This window comes from Gossypium arboreum, chromosome 1 (genome assembly GCF_025698485.1).
Source record: "Gossypium arboreum isolate Shixiya-1 chromosome 1, ASM2569848v2, whole genome shotgun sequence".
Classification (NCBI taxonomy): domain Eukaryota; kingdom Viridiplantae; phylum Streptophyta; class Magnoliopsida; order Malvales; family Malvaceae; genus Gossypium; species Gossypium arboreum.
The window spans coordinates 17,833,498-17,860,171 of record NC_069070.1 but is presented as its reverse complement, the minus strand read 5'-3'; the positions used below and the strand labels follow the sequence as shown (position 1 = coordinate 17,860,171).

Below are 26,674 nucleotides of genomic sequence, written 5' to 3'. Positions count from 1 at the left end.
TTATCAAAAAAACCTTTTGACCATTACTTCACTAGCATGGCAAATGACAGTTGTTAACGTAGCATTACCATAACAACAAAAATTTTAAAAGTATATTTAAAAATATTTAAATCTTTTACTTAAATGAATACAAATTTATAAATATTTTTTAAAAATAAGTTTGAAATGTATTTTGACCATCAATTGTCCAAGTTCATTCAAGTAAAAATTAATTATTTTATATTTTTGAAAAGTTTTTGAATTTTATATTTTTTTGACATGTCACTACCACATCAGCGCCATTAATGTTCACATCAATGAATTAACAGTCAAAAAGTTTTTTTTTAATGAAATTTACTTATTCAAAGACTCAATTTCAATTGAGTGCAAAAATTACGAGCTATTTAGATCATTTTTCTTTTTATAAATATAAACTCCTCATTAGAGTTTTTTACCCTTCCTAAAATTATTTTATTTATAAAATGTAGAAAAATTTGTATAAAACTACTAACATAAAACATATTTTAATAAATACACACAATCAATTCATACATTGCATGGACAAAAACATTTTAAAAATAAAAAGTAGTACTAAAATATTGAAATATTGAATCATGTTAATGATAGAATTACTCTTTAAAACACAATACAATTTTAAAAATTTAAAGACAAAATGTTTCAACTATAGTATTCTTTTTTTAAAAAAATTATTAGTATTTAAAACTTCAAATAAAAAGTTTATTTTAAATAAATTTAACGTTGTGAATTCAAAAGGTTAAAGTTGTATGGTTTTTAATATTTATATTTTATTACACAAACAATTTATTACTACTTAAATTATTTTTTTCAATTACGGTGATTGAAGTAAATACAATTTGATTATGATAATAATGATTATGTATAACAATAAAACTTATTTTATTTTTTAAAAACAAAATCAATTAATTTAAAATAGCCATTACAAATATGTCATCTAAACTTAAGATTATCTATCTTTTAAAAAAAAATTGCATATTTTAATTATTGGGTGAGTATTTGGTAGCCTTAAAATTTTAAATTTAAAAATATTTAGGGATAAATATTTAATTTAAAAAAAAATAAGGAAAGAAAGGCACTAACTTCATACGTATATGTATAGATACGATACATTTAAAGGATTCAACTATAAACCTATTGGCTTGATTCACGGATTATAGACATTATCATTTCGCCTAAAGTCTACAACAAATACAAGAGAGTTTCACTTGGAGACCATTGATTGTGTTTTTCTATCTAATTTGGGCGCATTACTTATTTTTAATCAGAAGATAACAGCATCAAGCTTTTTCTATCTTTTGTCACCGGACACTACCAGTAATTATGGGCAAATCCCACAATATTGCTTAAAAATGCAACACCAAAATATATAAATGCCATAAAAAAGAGCACTGATAACATCAATATCCATAACTTTGAGAGTGCAATTCAATTTGGAACTTTAGGGTCAGATATATAATCAAAACAAAGCAGTTCTGATCCTACCAAAGAGTTTAATCCAAATTCAACTCCATTTTTAACTACTACTACCACTTCAGTTTCTTGACTTACCACCTTTTCCACGGCCTCGTCCACCTCCTTTCCCACCACGTCCTCTCCAACCGCCACCGCCACCCGATGCCCTGTTTGAATCGCTTTTTCCCTTCAAATCTTCAGGTAGGGGCAGTATATGATCAATACACTTGCGGAAGCTAAAGTCATCCATAGTTTCATCATCCCTAATCACAAAGAAACATTTACTCTTCCACTGTGGATGAATACGGATTTGGAAAGCTTTGACCCCTCCACCAATCTTTCTCTCAGGCTCTAGATGACCTTTTTTAAGCAAATCCAGCAATACCATATGTTCATACTGCAACACAAAGCCAAAAATGATCGCAATATGAAACAAAAATTCAAATATTTCAGTGCCTAAGGATCAAATTTGACAATACAAGATAAAAGCAATGAATCTTATGTGCATTTTCTATCATTCCTACAAAGCAGCCTTTCCTCAAACTAAACAATATTAAAACGCCAATCTATATTACTTAGACTCAAGTGAGAGTATCAGATTTTGATATACATATGACACAGGGTATTTTCAATTTTACTTCTATGTTTTCCCATAGAGTAATGTTATACTTGGCTTCTAATAAACAATTACAACATCAAGCTTCATGAAACTAAAAAGTTTACACCTTTATGCCAGTGCAATCATCTACTATCTTCATTCACCATCAAAACTATAATTGTAATGCTACTACTGATACAAACAAAAAATAAAAAAATTTCTTCTTCTACATAAAATAGATCATCAACTACCAATGAAAACTAACAGCGAAACCAAAAAAAACAAAAAGAAGAAGAAGAAGAAGATAATTTAATTAGTACCTTGTTAAAGTTCAGTTGAGTACCCCAATGATGAAGCAAATAGCAAAAGTAATCCAACATCTCCGAAGACGACCCGAACTCCTTCGGACCGAGCCGTACACGACCCGACTCCGGTGACTCATCTGACTTCTTCTCCAGCCTTTCTTCCTCTACGGACTTCTCCAGTTTCTGCTTTTTGGAAACGTCTTCGGTTTCTTCGCCGTCTTCCTCTCTCCCGCGCTTCGATTTGGAGTCACCGTTGGCGTCGTCCCCGGCATTAGGGTTTTGGGCGGAGGAGTCAAGGTTTTCGAGATCCATGTCTTCAGATGGTGGGTTGGCCTCGGCGGGCTCCGGCGACGGCTCTTTATCCGCCATTGAGGAAGATAAGATTTCAAACCCTAGAACGCTTGGCGGCAGTGGAGGAGTTTGCACAGAGGTTTTGTTTAGTTTTTCATGGGTAGAAAAAGAGGCTTTATACCTTGCTTCCTTAATAATTACAAGTGTGCTAAATCCCACTCGGCCACTACGCTAGACGGTTTTGATAATTTTTTGGGATAATGTCATGAATGGCCCAATCTTTTAGGGTTTGTTTTAATGTGATATCTCTATTTTTAAAATATCCAATTTGATACCTAAATTTTGTTGATGTGACTGTATAATTCAATGACTTGTTAATAAACCGGTTGGTATGGATAGTTTAATAAACCGGTTGGTTTTATTTTTGGTATCTATCAGAAGAACTTACAAGATTAGATAGGAACATAAAATTTGTGTCCATATTAAATATATATCATATTTGTGTAGTTCATAATTTGCTTTCTGCAACACAAAATATTGTGTAATGTTAAAGGCATTAAGAATAATTTGTTTTGGTGCAAAGTGGATCAATATTCACAGTCATCTAAAATCGATTAGTTCCACTTGAACACAATCAGGTTCAGGTGAATATCTCCACCCATATTTGATGAAAGACTCAAAAATTTGATACAGCCTCGCCATACTTGTCTGCTCCTCTGCTTTCGTTCAGTGTGCCGAAATTGATGGCATTCCAACAGTTGAAGACTCGAATTTCTTCTCAAATCACCAGTAATCTTTGCAAGAACAAGCGCCATCATCGAATGAGTGAAACCGACTTCGATCTCTGACAACAAGTTTTAATCCATAAACCTTAGAGATCAACTTCATAACAGTATGACAATCTCTGCATATTCTCAGATTCTTTACTATTCTTATAACCCTCCCCTTACAAAGCCTTGAGATCCCGAAAGCTACAGCAAGCTTCTCGCTGTGTTTGGATACCGAATCTTCCTTTTCTTCCTCATCTACATCGTGCAACACACTTGCAACTTCAGGAACATAACCTCCCTCAAGCCTAAGCCTTTTAATTATCTCCTTAAGCTTCTCGTAAGCCTCTGCTGTAGTCTTATTCGTTTTTTCCCCTGCCACGAACCTATACATTGTCCTGTCAACTTCGATCATACTCCAACCAGGTGTTTTCTTAATCTTCTGATCTGTCATTGACTGCCTCACAGTGGCGACATCCTTCCATTTCCCTGCAACTGCATAAATATTTGACAGCAGCACATTATCACTCGAATCATCAGGTTCTAGATCAAAAAGTCTCGCCTTTACTTGCTCTGCCAACTCAACATTCCCATGAATGCCGCAAGCACCAAGAAGAGTTCGCCAAATTATAGCATTAGGCGTTATTGGCATTTGACATACAAAGTCATAAGCCTTCTGTAGGTAACCAGCTCGACCATACAAATCAACCATGCAGCCATAGTGCTCAACTGTAGGTTCGATATCATACACATCCTTCATCGTAGAAAAATAGTTACATCCTTGTTCAATCAACCCGGCATGACTACAAGCGTATAGGAGTGAAACAAAGGTAATCCAATCTGGCCTAATTCCGCATCCTTCCATCTCATGGAAAACCCGTATCGCCTCTTCCGCATAACCGTGCATTGCAAGCCCCTCTATCATTGATGTCCAAGAAACAACACTTTTATGTAGCATACTCCGAAAAACTAATCGAGCCATCCCTACATTCCCACACCTTGCATACATATCCACAAGTGCATTGTTCACGGTAGGAATCCAATTAAACCCAGATTTCTCAATAAATCCATGTAAGATTTTACCAAACTCAGATGCCCCAACTTGTGCGCAGCCTGAGAGCACCCCAGTCAAGCTAACCTCATTCGGTCTCAACCCTATCATTCGCAACTCCCTAAAGTACGCAAAAGCCTCATCAAAGAACCCATTATGCGCTAATCCGGCAATCATAGTACTCCAAGAAACATTATCCTTCACTTTCATATCCCAAAACACTTTCCTGGCAATCTCCATCTCACCAGCTTTCGCATACCCTGCAAGAATTACATTCGATGAAGTCGAATTCTTAAAAGGCATCATATCAAACATTTTTCGTGCACCCTTTACATCACCACACCTAAAACAAGCCGTGATAACAGCATTCCAAGCTACAACATTTGGTTCACGCATTTGGTCAAACACTTTCTTCGCAAAATAAACAGAGCCGCATTCTCCATACATGCTAATCAAGGTCGTACCAACAAACAAATGGGTTTCGAAACCATGAATCAGAGCTTGACAATGAAGCTGAATCCCAGTTCTCAACGACCCGTGATTTGCCGCCGCCTTAAGAACAAACGCGAAAGAGAAGCTATCAGGAGGAACCAATGATTTCCCACACATATCTATGAAAGTAAATATTGAATTCTGAGGGATACCCGATTCCGAGAACCCTCGAATAAGCGTGTTATACATGAAGACATCCGGGTTTGGGAAGTTAAGGAAGAAACGGCGAGCGTAGTGGAGAGCACCGGGAACCGTTACTGCGCTATGGAGAATTAGCTTTCCGGCGAAAAAAGGGTCGGAGTGGTGGCCGGTTTTGACGAGAGAAGCGTGGATTTGTTTGAGGATTTTGAGAGTTTTGCAGCTGGTTAACAAAGAGAGGCAGTGGTGGGGTGCGTTGTTCATTTCTCAGTTATGTTCATGCTCCATGGCTCTACTTTTAATCAGAAGAGAGCAAATTAATAAATCAAGTCTGATACAAAATAAGCACAACTAGCAATTTGTTATTAATAGCAAGCAGTCTATCCCAAGTTGAGTTTTGCATGGTGGACATTCAGGTTGCATGGTTATGCTTCTCCTTGCTAGAAGTGTGAATGTGGAATCTCCAGAACACATTCCACATGAAAATTTTTCATTTCAGTGGGATATAGAGTTTCCAAATCTATGACCAAGAATGATTATGATTTCCTTAGGAAAACATCTTAATTCCTACATCATTCTGGTACACACTTTTTAGTGTGAATTCCCCATTAACTAAGAAGTTCCAGCATAATGAGTCTTTTCCTTCCCCACAATTTGATATAGGGTGCTGATAAATTTGCTAAAAGTCTCATTAGGTAGCTCCAACGATAAAAGGGTTTGAGCCTCAGGTTTTCCTTTGTTGTTTAGTGTCCCTAAAAGCGAGAGTTTCTTCTCATTCACTAAGAGGGCCAAACATGGGCTAAATTAGCCAAAAATACCAGTTTAAAAATTTGAGGGAATAGGCCAGTTTTTGGTATATTTATCGGAATAGGCTAGTTTTTGGCATATTTATTGGAATAGGTTGATTTTGGTTTATTCGTCTGGTTTTAAGGGTTTTTAGGGTTTGTGTAAGAGTTGGGTTAAGGTTTTGTTAGGGTTTTTAGGGTTTAGCTTTTTTTAGGATAGTAAATAAATTTTAGTGTTTGCTAGGGTTTTTAAGGGTTTATGGTTTATTTTTGGGTTTAGGGTTTAAGGTTTAAGGTTGGAAATAATAAGAGGCCGATTTATTTGTGTTTGTGTTTGAGGTAGACGTTGTGAAAGCTTAAAGGTACCTTTCAGTAGACGATGATGCAATAGTGCTAGGAGACCTATACATTTCTTCTGTCATGTCGGGATGAAACCATTGCCTTAGAAGGTCATCGCATTGCAAATCAGGCTCCAAGTTCGCAGTGAATATGTTGTCATGAGTTGTAGTATAACAAGAGCTCCTAGTTGACGAATGTTAATATGGGACCATGGTTTGGAATATACCTTGGGAGCCCACTTGACAATGATTATCTGGTTATGGGTTCAAGTTCCACCTTACCAAAAGAGGATGGTTTGTAAACTTGATACAGAAGTTTGAGATGATAATTTTAGAGAAAAATTTTAGGGCATTCCAGTATAACCAACTCCACCAAAAGAAGGATCCGTAACTTCCCTATTATCCAAAACAATGATAGAGTTGGATACAAAAGCACTATCAGGGGGAACAACGGTAGTTGTGGATAGAAGCTGAAGGTCGAGTCGGGGCAACAATAGTAGCTGGAGGTCGAGTCAAGGCAATAGCGGTTGTAGTTATTAATTATTTATTTAATCATAGTCCAACTTTTCTCCAACGTTACAGTCACTTAGCCCCTAACAATCCACTTGCCCCTAACTTCATCACAGTTTCGGACAAGAGGGAGGTTGATGATATTGTCCTCGGTAAAGCCGAAGAAAAAAAGTAAGTAGATTATACTAGAAAGCCCCTGAGTTTTTCCTTATGATTATGATCTCAAACTTATGTATCGGTTTTACAAAGCATACTCTTCTGGTGAGGTGAAACTTGAACCCGTGACCGCATAACCACTATCAAGTAGGCTCTTGAGTCATACTCCAAGTTGCAATCGCACATTAACGTCCATCAAATAGGACTCATAGTTACACTACAACCTGTGATCGTATAAGCACCACAAACTCGAAGCATTAGTTGCAATGCAATGAGCTTCTAATGCAATAGTTTCGTCCCAACATGAAAAATGAAATATGTGGGTTTAAAAGCACCAGCGCATCATCGTGAACTTAAACACACTGTAAAGCTAGCACAATGGCTCCTTCAAACAGAAATAAATTTGTTCGTCGAAAAAGTTAACACTTGAAAGTAAAATATAAACAATGGTGTAGAAAAGTTTTTCGGGGTGAGGGGAGGTGATCAAGAGAGTTGATGGAGTAGGGGAAGCAAAACCCCCTTTATATAGGCAGCTAGATGGACAACAAGTGAAAGAGGAAAAAAATGTGCTTCGGTTAATCTAAAAATATCCTGGGAATATCAGGATATCTAAAAAATAAGGATTGAGATTCCTGGAATTTGAAAACTTTTTAGGGGATTAAAATTAGGAAGAGGAAAACGCCCCGTTAGGAGCGCGTTTTCAGTGATGTGGTAGAAAGATGCGACTGTCAACTGAAAACGCATCCTTGGTGCACTTTCAGTGCATCTTTCTACTACATCACTGAAAGAGCACACCTAGCGAGGCATTTTCCCCCTCTTAATTTCAACCCCCTAAAATTTTTCCAAAACCTGAGAATATCGGTCTTTATTTTCTAATTTCCCAAGGTATTATTTTTAGACATCTTGATTAAGTGATTTTTTTTTTTGAAAACTCTTTTAAGAACACATGTACTGTGTAAACCCGAGACGACAGACCTGCAACTGTGAGACATTTAACACACTTCATTATCCATGGGCACATGCAATTATTGTATGTACCTCGGCACGTCTAAATTGCATGAGCTTTGTGAATGAAGTATACAAACTAGAACACATATATAATATGTAGAAATATGAATTCCCACCATCCCAGATAAACATATCCCAAATAAACATATGTGACTTGTTTGTATCGAACGCTCCATTCTAGTTGGTAGCAAATATTTTTTTATGTCGCAAGCCAAAAGTTCAGCTGATTTCTACTCAGATACGCGACAATATGGATATTCAGGAGAGGACAAACCAACTGAGGTTATGCAATTATTGTAGGAACTCAAGTCATACTAGGCAAAAATGTCCACACTTGAAGATACATTAAGGACAAGACCTCGTTAACAAATTTAAAGATGTTTTATATATAATTTGTTAATTTTTTTCATTGATTCTCATTTTTTGGTAAATTGTAAATATATGTATATTATTGATGTGCAATACAAAACAATACAATATAAAAGTTTGTTCCATTTTTTCGTGGAAACCGAAAAAATTGTCTGCGTTGTTAGGCCAAATGTGTGCCACAACCCAGTGGATATCGGTTGTGAGATGGATTCCTTCTTCATACAAGTTAGGGTTTTGGCTTCTCCTCTTTTTTATTTTCATCTTCATATTCACCTTAATCGTTGTTTTCATCTTCATCTCCTTGTCGTCCTAGGTTTCCATCATGTGTCCTCCATTCCACGAATAAGTGGTTGTGAAAATGAGCCACATTGGTAAAACAATGATATCAGGGGTGTTTGTGACACTATCAACATATAAGTGTATGATGTCGTATACACCAATTGTAGATAATATGGTAGATGGTGCAAAAAAAAACCTGAGACAGTGTTGAAGCAGGGTACGGTGGTTCATAGTATGGTGCTTGTGTAAAAAATACGAGGTTAGTAAAAGCACCAGAATAAGTCGAGCCATATTGATTGGGAGATGGTGTAGCCATCGATATTTATTGTTGGGTTAGACTCAATGATGAACCCGTCTCAGCATTTATTCCAGATCTAAGATTCCGATGCGGTCGTCATGGCCTCCTCGTACGACGTTGCGTATCCCTTACCTCCTCTGACAGTAGATATGGCTTGCCATGTGTCTAAACCATGGCATGTACTTCGAAGCGGTGGCCAATTCCCAAGCGATAATCGGTTTGCGAATTGGTAAAAACTCGTATCTATGCTTCGAAATGTTGATATATTGCTTGTAAAATTTAGGCCAATCTTCATCAATTCTTCCTCGCAAGTCGACCATGTGCAATGTTTCAATGTCTTGGGTTGGCGGCGAAATAACTTGCCTAAACTCGAACTATTGCGTCACCTGATTGAATCCATGCATCTCCACCATAGCATAAACTATCAATGACACATTGACGTGCTACACATTTGGATTGACCAAGAATTCGGACATGATGCATTAATTTGAATTCTCGGATCAAAGTATGACATCCATTCAAACTATAGTACGAAATAATAAAGTTTATTATCAACTTATTATTTTTGAAATGTAACTAAAAATTTTAAAAAACTAACATTGTCTTTTGATTGATGATCTAACAGTAGACTAATATCTTCGAACTCTTCCTATAGTCCCACATAACTCGGGATATGACACCACCTATTAAAATAATATTTTTTAAAAAATTGGCCTAATTAAATCATATTATGATAATTATATTATAGGATTAATTTTAGCTTGTTACGAGTGGGAAAATATAAGGGTATTCGACTCAATGACATAAAAATGGTAGTCGAAACCATGCCCATGACTATAAAAGGAGTACGCAACCACCAATTTTAATTTTTTGGTGGTTGTATCACCCGGTACATCTCTCAGTACAACGTCACTGACATGGCTAACCTCTAACTGAGTCGGCCCGTTTCTTTCAAGTCGACGAGTTGTAGCAGTCACCTTAAACGTACAAGAGTTTGAGATTTATTGGGCATTAGAACACTCCAATTAAATCACAGTATGTATGCTTGGGCATGTTGTTCTCTTTCAAGTGGACTCAAACTCTCGTGGAGATTTTGGAAATTTTCTTGAAACCATTTCATCTCTATCTGGCTACTGAAAAATTTGTCTTGCACGTTACTTAACAGTTGCTCGAAAATGTCGCTCCAAATGCCAACGACCATTAATCCCGAAATGACTGGCCCATCCACCGGTAAATCGAGTTGTAATTGAACGTCCTCGAGTGTGATTGTACACTCATCACATGAAAAGTGGAATGTGTGTGTCTCAGGTCTTCATCTTTCCACCAACGCGCTAATAAGTGTAGGGTCCAATTTACACGCCTGAGCATACGGGACACGTGCAAGAATCTCGCATCTTTCAAATAGGGTTCAATCATACGTGATGACGTCGAAGATAGATTGTGTATATATGTCTCCAAAATCCGATCTTCGACCTGATTATAGAAAAAAAATTAAAATTTAATCTTTTTAATAACTTAATAATTAACTTAAATAAAATTATAAATATTTGAAATATTTTCTTACCATTTGCAATTGGAACGCAGAAATATGATTGTCATCGAAACGAATAAGAGTATTTATCATTCCAAAATTGAATTAAAAAGAATAAAAAAAAAAACATAATTAAATCAAGACAAACTTCAAAGAATTTTAATTAAAATTTTAGAACTAAAACAATGAGAGAAATGATAGAAATGGATTTGAATGAAAAAAATGAGAAAAAGATTTGGGTTAATAGACAAAAAACTAGTCATTTTCGACCATTGGATTTGAATTTGAATGAATTCGACCATTGGGCAATTCGGCCATTGAGGGGAGGTTAATGTAGGTGAAAACAAATCCAGTTGACGAATTTTCACTCTCTTTCTTCAAAATTAGTCTATTACAATAAATATGCTAGAAACCGATCTATTTCGTTAAAATTCTTAAAAAATTAAAGTTTTTAATTAATTTAGTCTCAAACATGTGTAACCTATATTTCATATTTTATATTTTAATTTATTTTTGTTAAACTTTATTATCTAATGGAGTTAACAAATTTTTGGTGTTTTGTTAATTTAAGGTTTGAATAAAAAGTTTCTTTTTAAACATTAAATATTTAAATTTTATTTCAGAATTGGTATGTATATATATTTTAAATATATATTTAAAAATATCAATTGCTTTTTTAGTTTTTATTTAAATGTGAAACTAATTTTCCACTCACATATGCCAATTAATTTCGTTGCGAGGTCCAAAAAATGTAAATCTTTTTAAATATGTTGAATCTTTTAAATTAACAAAGACCGCAAACTGAGAAACATATTAAAAGATTATTCACTTAAAATAATAATAATAATAATTGTTATTTTGACCTTGCTTGAAATTTTTAAAAAAAAATACATTGGTTAAGAATGTTTTTCTAACCAAGGTAACCCTTAATATTATTTTTGCACAAAAAATCATGTATGATTCAATTTACATTTAGTGTCTATGAAATATTTATAGTTGAGCTTTGGATTTTTTTGTATGGAGGTCGTGATGAATTATGATAATATTGTGCTACGGAGCATAAAAATATTAGTTGATTGTGATTGGGAAATTGAGTTTAAGCATATGTTTCGTGAAAAAAATCGATTAGTGGATTGAACAACGACCATGACTTTTAACTTAGAATTGGGTATTTTTGTTTTCCGACTAAATGCAATTCTTTAGATTTTAGATAAAAATTTAAATAGTTTTGTAATGCCTAGAATGATAATAGTTTAATTTTTATTGCTTTATCTACATTTTCCAAAAAAAAAATTATAGTTGAGCTTTGATGAGTAATTTATATATATATATATATATATATATATATATATATATGCCTTTTTTAATATTTATGATTTTAGATCTTTTTATATATTTATGAGAAGGGTAAACTATAAAATAGTCACTTTTATTTGTCTCAGATTACATTTTAGTCACTTATGTTTAAAATATTACATTTTAGTCACTTAGGTTGTCGTTTTGTTACGAAGTGGTCACTCTACCGTTAAACTCCGTTACCTCCCTAATGGCAATCCTACGTGGCAGTCCAAATGGATTTTAAATGTCAACTTGGATGTCCAACTGGGATAAGAATATGTTTTTAATTAAATAAATTTAATTAATTGAAAATTTTAAATCAATTACACCTTGAACTGGAAAAGAAAAATCATTCGTCTCCTTTTTCTTTTAGTTTTCCTTTCAATTTTGGCTGAAAAAACTATTCTCATCCCCGTTGGACATCCAAGTTAGAATTTAAAACTCATTTGGACTGCCACATAGGATTGTCGCTAAGGAGATAATAGAGCTCAACGACAATGTGAACACTTCATAACAAAATGATAACGTAAGTGACTAAAACGTAACATTTCAAATATAAGTGACTAAAATGTAATCTAAGGCAAACAAAAGTGACTATTTTTATAGTCTACCCTTATGAGAATATGTCGCTTTTGGAGAGAGAAAACTGAAAATGCATCTTATACAGGGGCGAAACCAGGGGGCAGGCATGGGCCCCGCCCCCCTAAAATGGAAAATTTTCATTTAGGCCCTTTAGATTTTTTTAAAATTTTAAATCAGTAAAGGTAAAATTGCACTTTGGCCCCCCCTAAAATTATAAAAATTCAATTTAATCTTTTAAAAATTATAAATATATAGACTATAAAAAATTAAAATTTCCTTCGGCCCCCCCAAAAATTCTTTTCTGGTTTCGCCCCTGGTCTTATAGAGTGCGTTTTAACTCAAAAATAATAATTTAGCTTCTTTGGTTAGATGGCTAAGTATCAGTGCTTTTGTCCTTAAGTTTTGAGTTTGATTCCTTTCTTACTTACATTTGTATTTCTTGTTTCAAGCTTTTATTATTTTCAATTAATACTTTTAACATCTTAACTTTTTTTGGTTAAATGGTTAGATAATTGTAATTTCATCTTTGAAACCTAGGTTTAATTCCTTTTATAAGTTTTTTAATATGTATTTTTCATTTCATGTTATTTCAAGTTTTTTTACTTTTAATAATGTTTATAATTAATAAATAATTTTTAATTAATAACTCTTTTATTTATAAAATTAAATAATTATTGCAAATATCATTATTTTAGTAAATATAATTTTTATATGTGTAATATTTATTTTTCAATCCATATCATGAGTGTAGTAAAGTTTAATATTATATATTTTGTATGTGTATTTAAAATATTTCACATATAAAAATATTTGAAATATCATATCCAAAATGTAGATGAAAAACAATGATATTTGAAATATTTTACATGTTTGAAATAATAATGATATCTGAAATAATTATTTGATTTTATAATTTTAAAATTACTATACCCACAATATAGGTGGAGAAAACAAATATTTGATAAATAAATATTATATATAAAGAAAAATATATCAAAAGAATTAGTTGATTGAAGCGTTGAAACTAACTAAAAATTTGACTAAGGCCAGTGCACCTATCAATTAATAGTATGACTATGGTAAGTAAAAATATCATTCCCATGAAGACCAAAAGTACTAGTAATTATTGTCTTTCTATTATTTAACTAAATAATTTGAGTGATTGATTAAAACTAAAATTAACTAAATTAATAAACTAACGAATAAAATAAAGAACAAAACATAAAAATAATCGAATAACAATCAAGAAGCAAAACAATACCCGGTAAAGAATCCACTTAGATTTCAATTGTCACTATCAATCTAAATTACGCAATTTCTTTTACTTAGTACCTTGATCCGTAGAAATTCCTAAACTATACAAATATCTCTTTCTAGCATAGAGCAACTGACTCTAGGTTGATTAATTTAAATTTCTTTCTAAATAAAACCCCTATTATCGCATTAACTCGTGCTATGGATTCTCCTATTAGATTTGACTCTAACCCAATAGATTTATGTCATCTTATTTCTAGAATTGCATGTTACTCCACTCAATTATGCAAGATCTACTCTTAAATAGGGTCTATTCAATCATCGATTTAAGCACATCAAACATGGACCAATAATTTAAAAATATTAACCCAAGAATTAAACACACATAATTAAGAATAAGAAACTAAGTATTTATTGCTTAAAATAAAAATCAAACGACAAAATCTATCATAAGGTTCGTCTCCCCTAGGTATTTAGAAATTTAGTTCATGCTTGAAAATAAAAACATTCAAGACACATTATAACCGAAAATAATAAAGAAACTAATGATAATTTCCTAAGAATCAACTGAGAATCTTCAATCTTAACAGAAATCTACTTCAGAGTCAACTTCAATAGTATTTTTCGAGTTGTTTTTTTGAATATTCTATGACGACTCACTCCTATTTTCTTATTTTTGTCATATATACGCAATAGAATGCCTGAAAAACTTATAAATTGAGATTTTCTGCTATTTGGTACAAAATCCCGTGATATCAACATGGCCTACTACAAGCCCATGTGCCATGTGGTAGGCCGTGTGAAATGATTCAGCCCATGTGCCTCCTGTAGCTTTCTCCAACGATCCGATTTTCTCTCTTTTTGCTCCAAAATGCTCTATTAAGCATTAAAACATGATTTTAAAGTATTAGTTCACAATTAACATAAAATAATCACCCAAAAACATATTAAGAATGAGGTTAAAACATGCTACTTTTAGCACTTATCATTGATGTTTTTAAAAAATAATTACATATAAAGAGTTATTAATTAAAAAACTTGAAAACTGTTATAAATATTACTTTATTATAGATGTCCATAACTCTCAAAGTTGTAACCTCCATTGTAGCAACCCCCAATGGATTATGAAGGTTTTATGTAGTAATTAAACCTCTATTTATTCTTTGTAACTTAAGAGATTGTATTATGTTAGAAGGTCTATAAAAAGTTCTCTTGTTTATCTTCTATTGTATTACTTCTTTGTATTGATATTTTCTCTTTAGTTTGTTCTTTCCTTTCATTATTTCATAACAAAAACAATATATTTATTAATTGTAAACATTAGTTAAAAATAAAAAATTAAACAACAAATAAAAATACATATTAAAATGCTTATAAGAGAATTTGAACCCGAACTTAATAATGAAATCACAATTATCTAACCATCTAACAAAAAAGTTAATATGTTAAAAATATTAATTAAAATAGAAAAAATTTGAAACAACATGAAATAAAAATACAAATGTAATTAGAAGAGGAATCAAACTCGGGACTCAAGGACAAAAGCATTAATACTTAACTATCTAACAAAAAAAAACTAAATTATTAATTTTTATTGAAAATGCGCTCTATATGATACGTGATAGTAATATAAATTTGTATTTTAATGCATCTATTTTGGCTAATTATCGAATAAGGTGCTACTAAATTTGAATTTTTTTATTAGGAATAAAGTTGGTGTGCTAAAATTTAAAATCAAACAAAAAGGACTAAATTAGAACAAAAAACAAAGAGGAGGGATAGATTGAAAGATTGAAGATTTGAAGTTAGCTGGATAAAGATTAAAAATTTGAAATTGGCCAGATAAATATTAAATTATTTTTATATTGTTAAAATTCTGTAATTCGTTTAAATTTGATTTTTAATTTAAATTTGATTTTTAAAATTTTGATTTATCTAGTGATAATGTTTAAGGAAAATTTAGTTAAATTTTAGTGCTAAAAATGTGTATAAATACCTGAGGAAACTTAGCTTTTGAAATTAATAAATTCTTTTCTTTTTCTTTTTCATTTCTGGCGTCAGGGCTTCATTCTGCCATTTTTTTTTCTTTCCTTTACTTTCAACATTTTAATTTATTTGCCTTCCAAGCCCTTTCCTCTTTCTACTTTTCACAATTTTCATTAAAAGTCTCTTCCATACTCCATCTAGTATGACTTATTTCATAATTAACCAAGTCCTTTTAGCCTTAGTTTGGTTACCGCTCCGACAAACTAATCGTGAGAATTAATCCATATTAAATATTTTGCAATTTTATATTTATTATCTCTCCGATATATGGGAAAATACAAATTTATCCCTCAGAGTTGATTTAGTTATGATTTACAACGCACAGGTCGTAAGCATAATTATACCGCGACAATAATTCTGATCACCAAAAAAAAGACTAAATCGGATAATTAGTCCCTGTGAATTCGATCCTATTTCTCTATACTACTATTTAATGTTACTTTATAGTAGAAATTTAAAATTTGGTGGTTTTAACTTTCTATCAATGCATTTCAGGTTTCTTTCTCAAAAGATAACGTATTCTTATAAATATATATAAAAATAAAGGTTAAAATCATAAATATTAAAAAAAGAACATATATATAATTTAACTTTGGTTTGATTCTCTAAAATTCACAAAAATCCTATCAGTTTTTTTATTCTATGATCTTATCACATATATAATTTTTTTAAAAATTATTACAAAATTCTAAAATTATTAATTAATTTTAAAATTTAAATAATTCTCGTAGCATTTAAATAGATTTTGAACTTAAAATTGAATTTTACATTTTGTAATATAATATATATATATATATATAAAATAAGATACAATAAATTTTATAAGTAAAAAAATATTTTAAATGATAAATTCGGTAACCACAAAAGTTATATTAGAAAAGAAAAAGAAAAAAGAGCAGCCAGAATCTCTTTAATCTTTTTCCTTTAATTGTATATAAATAAATAAATAAATAAATATGGTAGGAAATATATAAAATTACAATTCTACCAGTACAAGGTTCTAGGGCCGCTGCATCGTGTCTATATAAAGGAACTTGCGTAGCCGTGCCGATTAGAATATTATTATCGGCTGCGTTTGGCTCTCAACCAAGCTTGCAAATTTGCAGCCTCTTCTTCAATCCGTTCAAGCCGATTAATCCTCAGGTTCATGTTTTTCTTTTTGATTTATTTATTTGTTTGTCTTTTAATTTTTTATATTGGATCTCCATCTGATTTCTAATTTGATCGGCGGAGAAATTTCAGATATGGCGCTCAACTTTTTCTATTGTTTTCGATTATCTTTTTTTTAATATTAGCAATTTATTATTGCTTTATTGGAAATTTGATTAGTTGCAATCAGAATTTGTTAAAATGATTACGTTGGTAGGGAGGTCTAATTTTGAAAAAAATAAAATTGGGAATATATATTTTTTACAAGTATTTCTTTCTGTTTTTTGTAGTATTTAACATCTTTGTTATTTTTTGTTTGTTTGTTTGGATTAAGTATATGCTTTGATGTGTATTTGTTTATTTAAAGTTTGTGAATTTTGATGGCTCTTTGAAGTATTACCGCGTTAGACGATAATAATTTGTCACAATTATTTTTAGGTCATTCGAATATGCTTTTGTGTGTATAAATAAATTTGATGTGTCGTAAGCGAAGGTTATAAATGCAGTTTCTTTTCCTAATGTTTGATTTTACCTGATACAAGATCGTGATTATGATTTGTTTTTCTTCGTCTGTTTATTTGATCTAGATCTTTTATTTGTTGATTTGACATTTGAAGATTTTTTGTTTATTGATTTATCTTTTTTTGATGCCCTTAGTGGTAGATTTGAATAATTTTGATTTGAGTTATAGCTTTTTAAAACAATTTGTTGGGCTTCTGGGTAATTTTTGCAGCTTTCTGTTTTCGGAAGTTACTACTTTACCTAGTGATGGCAGACGGTCACGAGAGTGACAAGAATATTGAGATATGGAAGATCAAGAAGCTTATTAAAGCACTTGAAGCCGCTAGAGGCAACGGCACCAGCATGATATCTCTCATAATGCCTCCACGTGATCAGATTTCAAGGGTTACCAAGATGCTGGGAGATGAATTTGGAACAGCTTCAAACATCAAAAGCAGAGTCAACCGTCAATCTGTGTTAGGTGCAATCACATCTGCTCAGCAGAGGCTCAAACTTTATAGTAAGGTTCCTCCCAACGGACTTGTGCTCTACACTGGAACAATTGTGACTGATGATGGGAAAGAAAAGAAAGTCACAATTGATTTTGAGCCTTTCAGGCCTATAAATGCTTCTCTTTATCTCTGTGACAACAAGTTTCACACGGAGGCACTGAATGAACTTTTGGAGTCGGATGATAAGTTTGGTTTTATTGTGATGGATGGTAATGGAACTCTTTTTGGGACATTAAGTGGTAACACCAGGGAGGTACTTCATAAGTTCAGTGTTGATCTTCCAAAGAAGCATGGGAGAGGTGGACAATCAGCCCTTCGTTTTGCTCGACTTCGAATGGAAAAGCGCCACAACTATGTGAGGAAGACAGCTGAACTTGCTACTCAATTTTTTATCAACCCTTCCACCAGCCAGCCTAATGTATCTGGATTAATATTGGCTGGATCAGCTGATTTCAAAACTGAGCTGAGTCAATCTGATATGTTTGATCAGCGGCTTCAGGCTAAGATTCTGAATGTGGTTGATGTCTCTTATGGAGGAGAGAATGGTTTCAACCAGGCAATTGAGCTTTCCTCTGAAATCCTGGCGAATGTGAAATTCATACAGGAGAAGCGCTTAATAGGGAAATACTTTGAGGAGATCAGTCAAGATACTGGGAAGTATGTTTTTGGAGTGGATGACACACTGAAGGCGTTGGAGATGGGAGCAGTTGAGACACTTATAGTGTGGGAAAATCTGGACATAAATCGGTATCAGCTGAAGAATAGCACTACTGGTGAAATTACCATAAAACATTTAAACAAGGAGCAGGAAGCCAATGAGAGCAACTTCCGCGATCCAGTCAGCTCTGCAGATCTGGAGGTTGTTGAGAAGATGCCACTCTTAGAGTGGTTTGCTAATGACTACAGGCAGTTTGGCTGTAGCCTTGAGTTTGTTACCAACAAATCCCAGGAGGGTTCTCAGTTCTGCCGTGGGTTTGGCGGTATTGGAGGCATCCTTCGATACCAACTAGACATGCGATCATTTGATGAATTTTCTGATGAAGAAGTATATGATGATTCTGAATAGCAATCAATCAAATCAACCCCATTAACGGTGCAGGATGATGGGGTCAAAAGCAAGCCTGCACCGGCGCTCGGGCTGTCGCGCATACTACTGCTCACAATGCCCTCAAAGTTTCCCTCGCATCTAATTAAGGTTTGGGTTTTACACTGTTTTGGTTTTACTCTACTCTCTACTCTTTATAGTTCCATAGTTGATGTCCAGCAGGTTTTACTCGGTGATGTTGCAGGAGCGAATAATGAGCAGCAGCTAAAATTTGTAAAGGCTTAGCTGGGAAGATTTACATCAAACTTGCTGGAGATTCCATGGGAGCTTCCTTTCTATTTTCTTCGACCAGGGCCTTGCATATATTAAAAACTGGCACTTCACTCATATATGTGGTTGAACATTGCCTTGGGCACAAGGCAGTGGTTGTATGGAGCTATTATTATGTTTGTTTCTATTTTCTAGAAATTAGGTAGTGTTAATACCGCCGCGTTGGCATTTGGTTGAATAAGTTTGGTTTGGTTTGGTTTGGTTTGTGTGCTTAATTCTATCTCGCAGACGATGTAAACTGTGTGCTTAATTTCTATACTTGTTCACATGCTTTTATAATATCTGAACGCAGAGCTAGTAATGATGTCTTACTTCTCACTGGTGTTTGATATTTTGGGGGCAAAATTAGTGGTAAAAGGTTTAGTTCCCTTTCAAGATTATTCGGGACAAAACACTACCTAAACCCAAATGTGGTAACTTATTATTTGGCTGCATGGTAAAAGGTTTGTGGTTTTCGTTTACGTGCCCCAAATTCAAATCCTACCTCTAGCTTTTTTTTTTCTTTTTCTTTTTCTGTTTAATTCAGCTAGCTTTAAAGCTTTTGTTTTTTGTTTTGTTCAAGTTTTATTTTATTTTTAACTCATGTTTTTAATTAATAATTAGACAAAATAATAAATATATATTTTATATCATTATGTTTAATATATTTTATTTTTAAAAGCATCAATTAATATTTGCATTATAATTTTTAGATTTCACATATTTACTTTTTCTACCAGGGTATGGTAAATCTATAAATCTTAATATATGATAAATCAAATACCTATTTGAATTATTTTATATTTTAAAAATATGATATTTGAATTTTAAATTCTAATATTGTAAAATCAATTAGTTATTTCAAATATTGTTTTTAGTAAATATAATTTTTATATATGAAATATTTATTTTTTCATCATGTCATGGGTGAGTTAGATTTTAGTATTATATATTGTTAGCTTTAATTTCTAAGCTTTTGATATAATAATATTAAGAAATTTTAATTTATATTTCCTCAATCATTTGGTGAAAACCATGGAAATTCTGTTAAATATTTTTAAAACATTCCAAAGACTTGTAAAAGAATTTCAAAATATGTTTTAAATATGTTTTAATTTATATAAATGTTTTTGAGTCAATTTAAAATATTTATACTCTAAATTCATTTTATACAAGTATGAAAAGTTATATTGATATTTGGGAGAAGTTCTACTTGTAGAAGTGAGTCAAAGAGCACTTCAAGCATATCTCCAGGACTTCTAATGATAATTAGGGGACTTATAACCATACAAGTCTACTTCTACCGAAACAAGTCCTTCTACTCATATATCTTATGAGTTGTATTGATACAAGTTTGTTAGCAAAGCTTCCAATGACTATAAATGGTCACAATTTTTCTCTTGTTATACCTTCAATATCTTTTGATTCTTGTCACTATGTATTTTGAAATTAAAAATATATTAAATATAAAAATATGATTTTTAATAAAAGTTATCTTAAAGATAAAATGTAAAATTGATACCAACATAAAATTTTAACACGAATATTTTATGGCATCATCAATAATTTAATTTTAACATAAATTTATAAAGATTTAATATAATTAAACAATTCAATAATATAAATAGTAAAAATGTGAATTAGTTTAATAATATAAATAGTAGATATAAATAAAATTATTACTATTTAGGTTTAGAGTTTTTTTTAATGATTTTTTATTTGGGATAAAAGGTGAAAAGTAAAAGTTTAGGGTGAAATAAAAAAGTTTTGAGGGTTGAGAGAGTAAAATTTTGGGGGAATGTAACACCCCTAACCCGTATCCATTGCCAGAACTGGGTAACGGAGTATTAACAGAGTTTACAGATCAAACAAACAAAAATTTCAAACATTTCATATCATATAATATTCAGATCAGAAACCAATCAAACTCATACATACTGTCCTTTATTCGAGCCCTCGTGGCCCAAAATATGCGTTAGAAACAAGTCGGGACTAATTCAAAAACTCAGAATTTTTCGGAATACATTAAAAATTTTCAAAGCTGCAGGGGTCACACGGCCGTGTAGGCATTCGAAATAGGGACACACGACCGTGTCGCAGCCCTTGTTGGTGCCCGTGTAACTCTCTAACTTGGTTCACACGGCCAAACCACACACTTGTGTGCCAGACCGTGTACCCTTTTGAAATGGCATCGCACGCCCGTGTGCTAACTGTGCGTCTCACACGCCCGTGTGTCTAGTTGTGTGGACCTAAAAGGTGCCTTAAATAACCAATTTACCATTTTGTACATGCTCAAGCATTAAACAACTCAAAAACCATTCGTTTAACTAGTTCAAAACATGATCAAATACGTTCAAAACATATCATCAAAGCATCATTCAAATCCAAATTATAAACATACCAAACTCAATCTATTTTGCCTAATTCATAAGCATTTAAACACTAACTTAAATTCACACGCACATATCTAAATTTGGTTCAATTTATCATGCCATAATATGGCTTCAAAAACAAATTAAACTTATAACCTCATTTACAATCAATCCACAAAATAACTATTATTTAGACACCCTAAGTACATGCCGACACAAAAGGTAAACATCACCACATTTGAGTTCGGGATCATTGTTGGATGCTGAATCGACAATGAAAAGTGAAGTATCTAACCTGCGCAAGGAAAAATAAAACCTTACGCTGAGTAAAACTCAATGGTATTTCTTAATCCGAATATTTAAAGACAAGATAATATAATATGTACAATTGAATTTTAAGCACATATTAATGTCTAGTATTGTGACTATCGTATGCTATTATATTTCATTTGTTAAATAATGTCCCAATTCACACAATTGATATATAAATAGTTATTCACATATCAAACCACATTTATTTGTACAAAAGCATTAGCCATTCAATACTCAACTCATGAATACATCATTTTATATCTCCCTCAATTCTCATTATTTACTATATAATAGCTTTTCAAAATTTGATCCACATATCATTTAAAAACAATAACATTATCCATTCCATATCCAATTCATGAGTACATAACTCATGTATCTCATTTTCATGTCTCAAATTACTATACTATTTTCAATTCACAGACAATATCATCCAATATCAATCATAGTATCATTTTATTTAATTACCCCTATTAACACGACTCAGACTCGGATAAATACACGAATCCAACCAACACACCAGTTTGGCACCTAGTGCCTTATCGGATAAATCTGAAGTATTAACCATGTCCAGCGTTATATAAATTGACACCTAGTGTCTCATCGGTTAAACCGAAGTAAATTGGCACCCAGTGCCTCATCGACTCGAGGTCAAAGAAATCCCTGAACTCTTCCTATCCTATGGCATGCCATTTATATCCGACTCAGCCCAATACAGTTAGTAGGGTTTAATTTCACATTTCATATGCAATCAATATCCAATATTAAGTTTTCATATAATTACATATACACATGAATTCAATTCAATCTATAACAATCAGTATCCAACTTTCACATTAACACATATATTCATTTCACTCAACTGTCAAAATGTCAAATACTCACCTCAACACTTACCATATGTATTAAATTTAATTACAACAATAAACAACTAAATTCGAATTATAAAAATACAAATCAGGAATTCCAAGCTATTCGACGTCAACTTTATCTTTCCCCTTTTTAGTCGAGGATGTCGATACGACATTAGCTACGGAATTAAAACAATTAAAATTCATCAATATAACATAATTTAATTTCATATTAAATATTTTAAATTTTACTCAATATTTTCCTAAATTTCAATTTAGTCCAAAATCGAGACTAATTTTTATTTTTCACATTTAATTCGTATTTTTATACAAATTCCATTTTAAACTAAATTTAACTCCTATTTTCACTTAAATGCCTAAATTTTAACTTTTCACAATTTAGTCCATATTATTCAAAATTTACAATTTATTCTACAATTTAATCCTTTTTCACTTCTAGCTTAAAAATCTATCAATTTAATCCCTAATACTAAAATTATTCAACATTAACAACACTTAAAAACTTAATAATTGCTAAAATTTCGACATGGATCGGGTAATACTTAATATCGGAATTCCAAAAAATACAAATTACAAGAAAAAAAGACTGAATTGACTAACCAATTGAACTTGGAAATTTTTGAAGCTCTTAGGCCGTACGTCTACTTCTTTCCTTCTTTCTCTTTTTCTTTCGTTCTTTTCTTTCTAATGTTGGTTCGGCCTTATCTTTCTTTATTTCTTTTCTTTTAATACTTATTTGTTTTATTATTATATAATATATATACTTAATAATTAAGATTTCATACTATAATATAATATATAAATTAAATTTACATATAATATATATCACTAACCATCTCACTTAAATAAAAATGGTAAAATTGCTTCTTTAGTCCCTTTAATTATTCTTTAATCTATAATTCAACTTTCACCCTATATGCAATATGCAAATTCACTTAACCAAAATCTAATTAACTACACAAATAACTTTGTAAATATTTATTAAAAATACTTACGAGTCTGATTTATGGGAACGGAGTCCCGGGAATGTACTTTTTTTTTAATTTGGTCCTTTTTAATTAATTAACTATCGAAACGTTAAAATTTTTCAACGAAAATTTGTTATCACCTTAATGACACTCATTAAATATTTATAAAAAATATTTATGGCTTGGTTTATAAAAACAAGGTCCTGATTGTAACAACCCGGTTTATACCCTAGTCGGAATAGTCGTCTTTAGACCACAAATTCGAGTCAGAAAAATATTTTAATATTATTTTGTGTGTTTATGGCATGAGATTAGATATTTATGAAAGTTTGGTGTGTTAATTTTATCGTTTAAGTGGTTAATTTGAGAAAAGGACTAAATCGCGTAAAATGCAAAAGTTACATTCTATTTGATAAAGGTGTCTAATTGCCATGTATTATTAAATTAAAGGTCCTTATGTTGTAATTAGTTCATTTATTGTGCAGATGGACATAAATGACCATAAAATGAATGTTTTTAAATGGTTTTAAATTAAGGTTAAAATTGTAAATTGGTTAATATGTTAATATTAATTAAACAAAAATCATTTTATTCATCATCTTCCACCTAAATTGGCAAAAATGAGAAAATAAATTGGGTTTTGAATGCTCAAAAACATTCGGCACTTGTGTGGCTTAATTGAGGTATGTATTTTGCTCGATTTTTTATGATTTCTATGTTTTTGTGATCGTTGCTTTGAGTACTAGCTAGCCCATGCCTAAATTTTGGAATGTGTTGATGATTTTGAAAGTTTCCATTGATGAATGCTTGAGTTTTTGAATGTTTAATGATGAATAATGAAAGCTTGGTGCTTAATATATATGTTTTGTGAAGTGATTTTGAGTAAAAATGCATATTAGGGATTAATTTGTGAAAATATGAAAATGTAGGGTTAAATATGTAAATAAATGAAAGATATTGGCTGCTAGAGACTATATGAAAATTCAACTAAGCATGAGAAATGTGAAATTATGTGTATTTTGTGATTTTATAAGATAGGGACTAAAATGTCAAAATGTGAAATTTCAGGGCTAAAGTGTAAAATTCCCTAATTATGTGTTTGTGGATTGAAATGAATAAATTTGTGATTAAATGAGTTAATTTTGAATTTATATAGATCGAGAAAGAAAGGAATCGGATTTAGATCGAGGAAAATTGAAGGTTATAGAGTAATTAATCCGATTCGTCCATTCCAAGTACGAGGTAAGTACGTACGTGATAAATGAAGCTACAATTATGTTTTTAATGCTTTAATAATGCATAAATTGTATATTTGTGACTACAACTGTGTATGATGACAAGTCTACGATGTTTGGCACTTAGTGTGCATTTTGAGATAGCTTCGGCTATATACAGCACTTAGTGTGTGAATTGAAATAGCTTTGGTTTTATGTGGCACTAAGTGTGCGATACCGAGATAGCTTCGGTTCAATGTGATGGCACTAAGTGTGCGATTTCGTTATAGCTTCGGCTAAACATTTATGTATTAAGTGTGCTAGTTCTTAAAGCATTGAAAGATTTCCAAACGATTTAACGTATTGAACAAAGAGGTGAGGATGAAATAAATAAATACGGGAAAGTACAGGTAAGTAAAATACCTATGTGGTAGTTGATACTATGTGTATAAAGCTTGATGAAAGGGTATATACATGATAAATGGTTATGAATTATAATTAAATGAAGAGATGTGAACTATTAAGTGTTTATTAGTTGATGATTTAGATAATATGAACTGTTGAGTGTTTTTGGTATGAACTTACAAGCTATGAAGCTTACTGTGTGTTATTTGTCTGTGTTTTATAGGTTATTGAAGCTAGTGCAAACTCGGGGATCGTCGGGAATACGTCATCACACTATCGATTATCTCGTTGGTATTTTTGGTAACCTTGTATTTTTGGTATATGGCATGTATAGGCTAGTGATATTTTGGTATATTTTGAGTCATGATGTTAGCCATGAGATTTGGCTTGTAAATTTGGTATGTATAGCCATTAAAGTTGGCTTGAATTAAGTGTTTGGTAAGTTATATGATGTATATAATGCTTATGTGATGGATTAGTTATGGTATTTGGAAATGGTAAGTTTTATGGCATATAATAAGTGTTAAGATGATGATGAAATGCATTTAGAAGTTATGCGATCTAGATGATTTTAGTATATTGAAATGACATGTTTTGGTTATGAAATTGAGTAATTGAGATGCTTGTGTATAGATAACATGATATGTGCACATATTGGTTGGTTTTTGGTTGTTTATAAATGTCTTGAAATGGTACTATTTAGTTTGATTGATATGCATAAGAAAAGGGTGGCAAAATTGGCTTTTCAAATGGCTTATTTTTGTCCACATGGGCAGAGACACGGGCGTGTGTCTCAGCCGTGTGCAACACAGGGCCATGTTACAAGGCTGTGTGACCCCTGAGGTAGTCCTACAATTTAAAGTCAGTCTCGAGCACGGCTTAGACACACAGGCGTGTTTGGTGGCCGTGTGAGGCACATAGCCTTGGCACATGGGTGTGTGTGGCCATTTCGAAGGGTACACGGGCTAGATACACGGGTGTGTGGTTAGTCATGTGACCTAAGTCAGTTTCGACCACGGCCAAGGCACACGAGCATGTCTCCGGTGGAGTGTTACAAGTCAGTATGTATGCCCTGTTTTCACACGGCCTGTGCCACAGGCGTGTCGGGTAGCCGTGTGAGGCACACGGCCTGTTCACATGGGCGTGTGACCTATGATTTCATGAAATTTTTCTTTGTGACCTATGATTTCATGAAATTTTTCTAAGTGTTTGGAAGTTTTTATATGTGATCGGTTTAGTCCCGGACTACTCTTAAGCATGTTTTAAGGTCTTATAGGGCCTCGTAAGGGGCATTGTGAATGAATTTTTTTTATGATTGTATAAATGTATGTGAATGAGATGTATTGTCCGGTAATGCCTTGTAACCCTATTCTGACGTCGGATACGAGTTAAGGGTGTTACACCGATAC

At 32.2% G+C, this 26,674-nt stretch overlaps 3 protein-coding genes across 4 annotated transcripts; 1 reads left to right on the top strand and 2 right to left on the bottom strand.

The window, feature by feature from the left end:
* Positions 1–1,357: 1,357 nt before the first annotated feature.
* On the bottom strand, positions 1,358–2,896 carry LOC108480433 (protein EMBRYO DEFECTIVE 514-like). The gene is made up of 2 exons (XM_017783437.2): positions 2,389–2,896; positions 1,358–1,867 (listed from the first exon to the last, which is right to left on the bottom strand). The coding sequence occupies exons 1-2, from the start codon at positions 2,740–2,742 to the stop codon at positions 1,550–1,552; spliced, it is 672 nt and encodes a 223-aa protein (XP_017638926.1). The 5' UTR covers positions 2,743–2,896; the 3' UTR covers positions 1,358–1,549.
* A 305-nt stretch (positions 2,897–3,201) lies between these two features.
* LOC108482202 (pentatricopeptide repeat-containing protein At1g74630) lies at positions 3,202–5,859 on the bottom strand. The gene has a single exon (XM_017785317.2). The coding sequence runs from the start codon at positions 5,374–5,376 to the stop codon at positions 3,448–3,450; it is 1,929 nt and encodes a 642-aa protein (XP_017640806.1). The 5' UTR covers positions 5,377–5,859; the 3' UTR covers positions 3,202–3,447.
* A 10,636-nt stretch (positions 5,860–16,495) lies between these two features.
* On the top strand, positions 16,496–19,422 carry LOC108465867 (eukaryotic peptide chain release factor subunit 1-3-like). Of its 2 annotated transcripts, none has more exons than XM_053027659.1 (3): positions 16,496–16,749; positions 17,489–18,963; positions 19,058–19,422. In XM_053027659.1, the coding sequence occupies exon 2, from the start codon at positions 17,524–17,526 to the stop codon at positions 18,832–18,834; it is 1,311 nt and encodes a 436-aa protein (XP_052883619.1). In that variant the 5' UTR covers positions 16,496–16,749; positions 17,489–17,523; the 3' UTR covers positions 18,835–18,963; positions 19,058–19,422. The 2 variants fall into 2 exon arrangements, with proteins under 2 accessions (XP_052883619.1, XP_052883624.1); XM_053027664.1 differs by having other exon boundaries at positions 19,036–19,422.
* The last annotated feature ends 7,252 nt before the right edge of the window (positions 19,423–26,674 follow it).